The 7,617-nt window shown below is 47.3% G+C and overlaps 1 protein-coding gene across 1 annotated transcript; it reads left to right on the top strand.

The window, feature by feature from the left end:
- Positions 1 to 57: 57 nt before the first annotated feature.
- LOC104520095 (myelin transcription factor 1) lies at positions 58 to 7,344 on the top strand (the record flags this gene model as incomplete). The annotated part of the gene is made up of 6 exons (XM_010177616.1): positions 58 to 924; positions 1,565 to 1,699; positions 3,166 to 3,256; positions 4,841 to 4,954; positions 6,373 to 6,587; positions 7,228 to 7,344. Coding segments are annotated over 6 exons (1,539 nt in total), but the record flags the coding sequence as incomplete, so codon positions are not given.
- Between the last annotated feature and the right edge of the window lie 273 nt (positions 7,345 to 7,617).

Genomic DNA, 7,617 nt, shown 5'->3' with positions numbered 1-7,617 from the left:
TCCTTTTCTCCCCTTCCTCCTTTTCTCCCCTCCTTTTCCTTCTTTCCCCCCCCTCAGAGAGAAGCCCAGTGAAATCAACCCATTATGGACAAAACACAGCAACAAGTACATCTGGGCCCAGCAAGGCCAACTATAGCAGCTACCAAGAAATAATCGCCAACTCTCTCCTGAACCTAGGCCAAATAGCGGAGGAAACCCTCGCCATCGAAGGGCAGCTGCCTGAAGCTGAGCTGCAGGTCTCCAAGCCACCATCCAATGTTGTGCATCTGGTCCATGAGGATGCGGGAGAGGAGTTAGTGGAAGGGGAATGTGACAAGGAGATCATCCTCCAGACGGAGGATGCGGAGGAGGTCATTGAGGTCACCAGTGAACGTAGCAGTGAGTTGTGTCCAGAGCACCGGGATGATGCGAATTGCGAGGAGTCCTGCAAACTGCAAAAGGCTGAAGGAGAAGAAGAGGATGAGGAGGAGGAGGAGGAAGATGAAGATGAGGAGGAGGAGGAGGAAGAAGAGGAGGAGGATGAAGAAGAAGAAGAGGAGGAGGATGAAGAGGAGGAGGAGATGGCTCCTGAAGTGATCTGTGAAGAAGCTCCTCACACTTCTCAGGACACCCAGAAAAGCCACTGTGAAGGGCAGTTCAGCCCGAAGCCCGAGTACTCAGTCATTGTGGAGGTCCGGTCGGATGACGACAAAGATGACGATACCCGCTCCCAGAAATCGGCGGTGACCGATGAGTCGGAGATGTATGACATGATGACGAGGGGGAACCTGGGGCTGCTGGAACAAGCCATTGCCTTGAAGGCTGAGCAAGTAAAAATTGTGCGGGAGCCCAGCCGGCTGCCAGGAGAGCACGTAAAGCACTTCCAGGTGGATGAGAAACAGAGCAAACCACTGGACAGCATCCGAAAGAGCTACTATGGCAAAGGTATGGGGACAAGACATCATGTGCCTCCTTCCTGCCCATCCTCAGATGGATTTGTCTGCTCAGCACCCCATGAAAACTGGGCTGCTGGGGGGTTTCACTACCCACAGAGGGAATTTAGCCACAAATCCTCAATGCTCAGAGAGTTGGGGACATCCTAGAGCTCAGCAGTGAATGTCCAAAATGCCAGTGTCCTCTACATCTCAGCAGGGGAATGACCTGGCTAAATGGCCTGTTGGTCTTGAAAATCTGAGCCTGGTCAGTAGGGCTGTTTTAAAATTCAAGTGGGTTTTAAAGTAGTGGTAAGAGTCTGGCCACGGGAACACGAGGGACTTGGCAGGGGCTGCAGAGTCCCCCAGGCACTGAGCTGGGCTGCCTGCTCAGTTGGTGGGGCAACTACTCACTCCCAGCCAGGTTAGCCACTCAAATTGTTTTCCTGATTTTAATTTTTGAAACTTCCAAGGGGGAAAAAACAAAACAAAACAAAAAACCACAAACTAACAAACTTTCAAACATTATATTTTCTCCCTGCTTGACTGGAAAAGTGGTGGGAATCATCCTTGGCAATTTTTCTCTCCTTTCTACTCCTTCCCTTCCAAATTGGCTAACCTGCTTCCCACCACCCTTTCCCCACAATCTCTAGATCCCTCAAGACCCGAGAAGCGAGAAATCAAATGTCCAACTCCTGGCTGTGATGGGACCGGTCACGTCACGGGACTCTACCCTCATCATCGCAGCCTCTCTGGTTGTCCGCACAAAGACAGGATCCCTCCTGAGAGTGAGTACATGGTGGGATAACAAGGCTTGCTTAAGTTAGTCTGAAGCCTTATTTCCCAGGGGGATTTTCATACTGAATGAGTAGAGCTGTCTCGAGGCCAAGGAGCACTTAAATAGTCACAAATTGGGTGAATTTTATGACCAAATCCCTAGCACAAACCTGATGTTAATCCTTGGCATATAATGGGAATTCTGGTATGGGATGGTGCTTTCCCAACTTGTTCTGGTTTATTTCTTTCCACCAAAGTGTTCTTGTTCTTCTTGGGAAACGCTACAGAGATTACTAGGAAGTCCTACCCTTCTTAAAGATTTTTAGCACCATCCTGTGGAGAATTAAGTCCCTTCTCTAAAAATCAAAGAGGTGCTTCAAAAATGCCACCCACCTCCAGAGATGTGTTAAGCTCTTCCCATCTTTACATTGAATGTCACATCTTTTTCTCTATTTGGGATATCATGTTGGGATGAAGGGGAAACTCTTCTTTCCTGCTGTCCCAATGTGCTGAAGGTGTTGCTGTATGGTGAAGGAGTCATTCAGGATGGGCAGGACAGCCAAGTCTCCTCCTACACTCTCATCACTGTAATATTCACAAGGTGCTATAATCGAGATTCATCTGTTCCACAGAAAATACTTATCATCATAATAACAGATTTATATATATATATATACACATATATATATACACAGAGAGAGAGATATTTTATTTCTACCTCTCTACCAGCATCCGAAATAGCTTTTCTTGTGCACATACATAAAAAAATCAATGTTGTATGTTTATGATAATGGCATAATAGACTAAAAAAAGGAAGGAAAAAAAAAAAAAACAGAGCCCTTCCTTATCAGTAATTTCAAAGATTGCAGACCTGCCATGAACACTGAACTGCAGGAAACAAGGAGAAAGTGCAGATATCTTCACACAAGCTTGAATGCAAAAAAACCAATAATATAAAAAAAAAATTAATAACTAATTAACGCAGGCTGCGTGCTCTAGAAAAGCTCGCAAATCAAATTATTTTCTTTACTTTTAAGGTCAGCGTTGCAGGAAGCAATAATCCTGAAGATTAAAATTAGAGAAAATAAAAAAATCAAACAAAGACTAGTCCTAAGGATAAAAGCAGAGATACAACTTCAATCACTTAAAACTACCTTAAATGGGGAGACCTGGCTCCAGACTGGTGATGGGGAGGAGGGGGCTGGATGGGGGAACTGGATTGCAATCAGCAAACGAGGAGGAAGCCCAAGCTGTGTGCAGAGATGTTAACTGAGCGCTGACCTGAGCACTGCTGCCTTGGAAAGCTTTTTTTCTCTACACAGACAAACTCTAATTCCAGCATTTCACGTTCCCTGATTTCTAGGAAACCAACGTACCAGACTTGATGATTTTGTCTTCTTTTTTTTCTTTTCCTCTGATTTTTATCAAGTTGTTTTTGCTTCCCTCCCCCTTGACCCTTCCTCTTCTCTCTCTGAAGTCTTGGCCATGCACGAGAACGTGTTGAAATGCCCCACGCCAGGCTGCACAGGACAGGGTCACGTCAACAGCAACCGCAACACGCACAGGAGGTACCACCTTCAACTTCTTCTCCATAAGGGCCAGGGCAAGGAGGGCGGCAGGGCAACCATCCCCAAGAGCCTTGGGTTTCCTTTTGTACTGAGAGATGGAGCAACTCAGATAGGTGAAGATGGCATGACCCTAAGACAAAGGATAATATGAGGAAGCAAGCTGGGACAGTGATTTCTGGCTGGGCAGTAGAGCAGAGCAACGCTTTTAGGTTTGCAGGTGGGACTATGGAGGGGTAGATGCTGGTGGGGGTTCATGGAACAGATGTTTGGCTCTACAGAAGCAGAGGGTATCCAATGAGGCTGACTGGTGGGTGATGTTTGTGTTTGGTGGTGTGGAACTTAGCAGGATTTCTAGGAAATTCCACAATATTGAGGCTGAAATTATTGATAAGCTGGGAACTTTGGTTCTCCTGCTGTAGGACCTCAGCCCAGATGTTGTCAAGAGGGGACAGGGTTGCACTTTGGGTCCTGTAATTTTAACCCAGATTCTGGCTTCAGTTAAACTTGGGCACTTTTACAAAGGGGAAGGCTGCAAGTGGAGGGGTTGGTGCACTTAAAAGTTAAAAACCTTCTGAAAAGCCAGACCAGCTTGTGCTACAGGGGTGGGCTCGTGGATTTATGATTTACCATTTGTTGCATGGGAGCTTAATTGGCAGAGTGTGATGGCTTTGCAAACATCAATGCATGTTGGACTCCATGATCCTTGTGGGTCCCTTCAAACTCACAACATTCCATGACTCTGTGATTCTAGGGAAATCTGGTTGGTTAGTTGAGAAGCTGGGTTTGGTGCAGGCAGGAAGCACTTGTGGTGAGATCGAGGTAATCCAAGGGTGTTAGTGAGGTATGGAGTGAGCTTTGGGCTCAGAAGTTTGGGGAGGTCCTGAGACCTGGCAGGATCAGAGCTCTGCATGTCACATGGGCTGGGGACCTCTCAGCACTGGCTGCTCTGGTGATGAAGGTGCCCGTGATGGCTTGGGGTCAACTGGGAGCTCTCGGGCTCTGCTTGTGAAGGGATTTTACCTTTGTTGAGCAATTAAGAGCCAAGCTGTCCCAAAGAGGCAAAACTAGGCTCACCCGTAGGGCACGTGCCAGCAAAAGCCATTACAGCCCCCAAGCTGTGTGCATCAGAAGTGCAAATGTTTCCCCGCAATGTACCTCAGAAGGTTCCCTTCAAACAGCCCCTGCAAAAGATCCAAATAAATACAAATCAAAAGTGCCATTTAACTGCTAAAACCACTCGAGGAAACCACCCCATCCCCTTTTGTCGCTGCTGGGCTCAGCTCTGAGGATGGACCACCTTGGTCTACCTCCGAGCCCTGGGGATGCTCTGGGGCTCATCCTAGAGAGATTTGGCACTTGGCGTTTAGCTACTTTGCTGCTTGCCAAGACTAAAAGTAAACCAAGATAATGATAATTAAAAAAACCCCAAACAAACCCCCAACCCTTTAAATGCAAAGAGTTTTCTTATGGGTTTAGTGCAGCTCTGGGTCCCGGAAATGAAGATTTTCATGCTCATCCCTCACGCTTGGTTTCCTTCTCTCTTTTGTTTTCTTCTTTAAAAAAAACCCAACAAAACTTCCACAGTTTATCTGGGTGCCCCATTGCTGCTGCTGAAAAATTAGCCAAATCACATGAAAAGCAACAAACCCAGTCTGGTGATCCTTCCAAGACCAGCTCCAATTCTGACCGGATACTCAGGTAAATGGGACCGCGCAGCCCAGTGCCGCGTCACCGCGCTGCCCCAGCCCTCCCCACCATCCCACGCTCCCAAGAGCAGCCGTCACGCTTGTATCTTGATATTGCTGAGTCCTGTTATTATGATCATAGGTCTGACCAAGGTGGGGAGATATTTAATTGATGATCCCAGGGAGGGCATTGAGGACAATGAATTGCTTCTGTAGCATCAATTAATGCTGAGGCTACAGGCCAAAGGGTTTTACCGGTGCAGCAGAAGACATTTGTGCTGCTGGCTCTGCAATGCAAACTGCCAGAGAATGATGGCTATTATATTAGCATTATAAGTAGGGTGGGCTCGGGGAGGGGGAGGAGGAGATTTAAGCTACATATAAATCACTCCGTGGCAGTTTTGCATAAGTCCATCCGCTTTTCTTCCTTAGCCCGCACGATTCGAAGGAGAGAAACCTGCCACTCATTCCCAATCCAGTCACATTTATTTTGTTATTTTGCCCATCTCTATCTTCCCAGGAGAAAGGGTTTGACTCCCATTAAACGTGTCCCTGATAGATGTTGGCTTCCGTAGCTGATGTGATTCATGAGGCTACAGATGGATTGTAATATGGTTCGTTATTTTGCAATGAGAGCGGGATAAAAGCCGCAGTACCAGCCCTGAGCAGCACTCCCACAAAGGCATCGAGATCTGATTCAGTTATTTATTTGCTCCCCAAGGATTGCTGAGCACCCTGGTGCAACCAGCGCTCGCTGCTTTGGAAAGGCCATTTAGGGTGATTACTTATTTATTTGTGCCGGGTGCAAAGCGCTCTGAGTGCATCACGAGGATGGTCCATGCTCCAAGGAGCTCCTACTCCGAGGACTCGATGGTGGAAAAAGGTCATGGGAAGGAGAATAACAATAGGCCATTTATATACAATTTATATGCAAGACAAATTGATTCATGATAGGCAGCCCGGCAGAAGTGGGTCTTTAAGAGGAGCTCTGCAGGCAGGAGAGAGACTCTGGTTCTTTTACAATGAATCCACAGGAAAAAGTAGAGCTAAACTGGGGTCCTCACACCTTCATGTGCCATCCTGTGTCACAGGTCCCATACATCAGTGATGCCCAAGTTTCTGCTGCTGTCGGAAAATGTTGCCACACCACAGCAGCCTGTAAGAATATTGTTTTGCATGAGAGCGACATCTTGGTGTTTTGTCTAAAAAGAGGAAAAAAAAAAAGGAAAAAAAGATTAAAAAGAATCTAAGAGACCCAAACCAGGTGCAGGCTTGACGAGGGACAGCAAAAGGGCTGTTGCCACCTCCTCTTCCCCACTAATCCCTTGGGGACAAGGTGCAGTGACAGGTCCCTATAGTATCCAGTCCCCTCCCAACAACCATCTTGTTAAGGAAAAGAGAAGTCACTGTTGCTCATTGTTTCATCCCCAGGCCTATGTGCTTTGTGAAGCAACTGGAGATCCCTCAGTACGGAAGCTACCGGCCCAACATGGTCCCAGCAACCCCCCGGGCCAACCTGGCCAAGGAGCTGGAGAAGTACTCCAAGGTCACCTTCGATTATGCAAGTTTTGATGCTCAGGTTTTTGGCAAACGCATGCTTGCCCCAAAGATTCAGACTAGCGAAACCTCACCTAAAGCCTTTAAATGTAAGTTGGGAGTGGGGCTGGGCTGGGTTTTGCATTTTCTGCCTTTTCTCAGCATGTCGTGAAGGTCTTGGGATTGTGGCTTTGGGGTGATGGGGCTGAGTCACTGGATCCCTCCTGCTGCTGGGAAGCAGGGGGAGAAATGAGGATGGGGGAGGCTGAGATGGGTCCATGGGATGTACATGGTGGAGAGAGGAGCCTGTGGCTGCTTGGGAGAGAGTGACTTTGCCTTTGGGAAGAATTGTATTGAGTGGTGGGAACATTAATCTGAGTGATGTCTCCAGGTGAGAACGGTTACACAGTTGTCCTCAGTTGGTCCCTGCTGCTTTGCAGTTCATATCTATTGATCTGTCTTTCCTCATCTAGCTAAATGGATTATAGTTTTCTTCTCTTCCATCTTCTATATGACCCACTCCACCCATTTGTCTTGACTGCTGTGCTCTGCTCTCCGGCTCTGCTACCTATCGATCACCCACCTCCTATCTCCCAGCTCTTTCCTGTCATAGCCACCCACCTCTGCTCTGTACCGAGGACCTTGCACTGGTTACAACACTGTGCAACAAAAGTGTGGGTGGAAATGAAATGGTGAAATAAACCCTCAGGGGCTGGGCTGTCAGGAGCAGGAGGGATGATGTATGGGGAGCCAGCCTGATGTTAAACATCCTCCTTCCCTTGGACACCAAATGTGTACCTGAAAACATCATTTTGAGAAAAAAAAAAAAGAAAAAAAGAGAAAGATTTAGGAGCCCAGTTTGCAGAAGTCAGCAGCCTCAAGAGAGCTTTCTGTCTGGCTAATCCCACTTCCACAATCCTGTTTAATCCTGATGCAGCTGCTCTCTAAAAAAGTGCTCGTACTTGAAAGCATCCCGGTTGTTGCACTACAATGGCAGTGCCCTTTATTACAGCACTAAATCTGTAAAGGATCAGACAATGAAATTGGATGGAGGCCAGAGAGCACAACTGCCACTGTCATCCTGGGTTAGGGCTGATGGAAAAGTAATTTGTTTCCCAGCGCAAGTGATTCTCTTGCTGA

The sequence above is a fragment of the Antrostomus carolinensis genome, unplaced genomic scaffold (assembly GCF_000700745.2).
Source record: "Antrostomus carolinensis isolate BGI_N321 unplaced genomic scaffold, ASM70074v2 Scaffold48961, whole genome shotgun sequence".
In the NCBI taxonomy this organism is placed as follows: Eukaryota; Metazoa; Chordata; class Aves; order Caprimulgiformes; family Caprimulgidae; genus Antrostomus; species Antrostomus carolinensis.
Note: the sequence above shows the minus strand (reverse complement) of the source record. Positions and strands in the feature narration are given on the sequence as shown.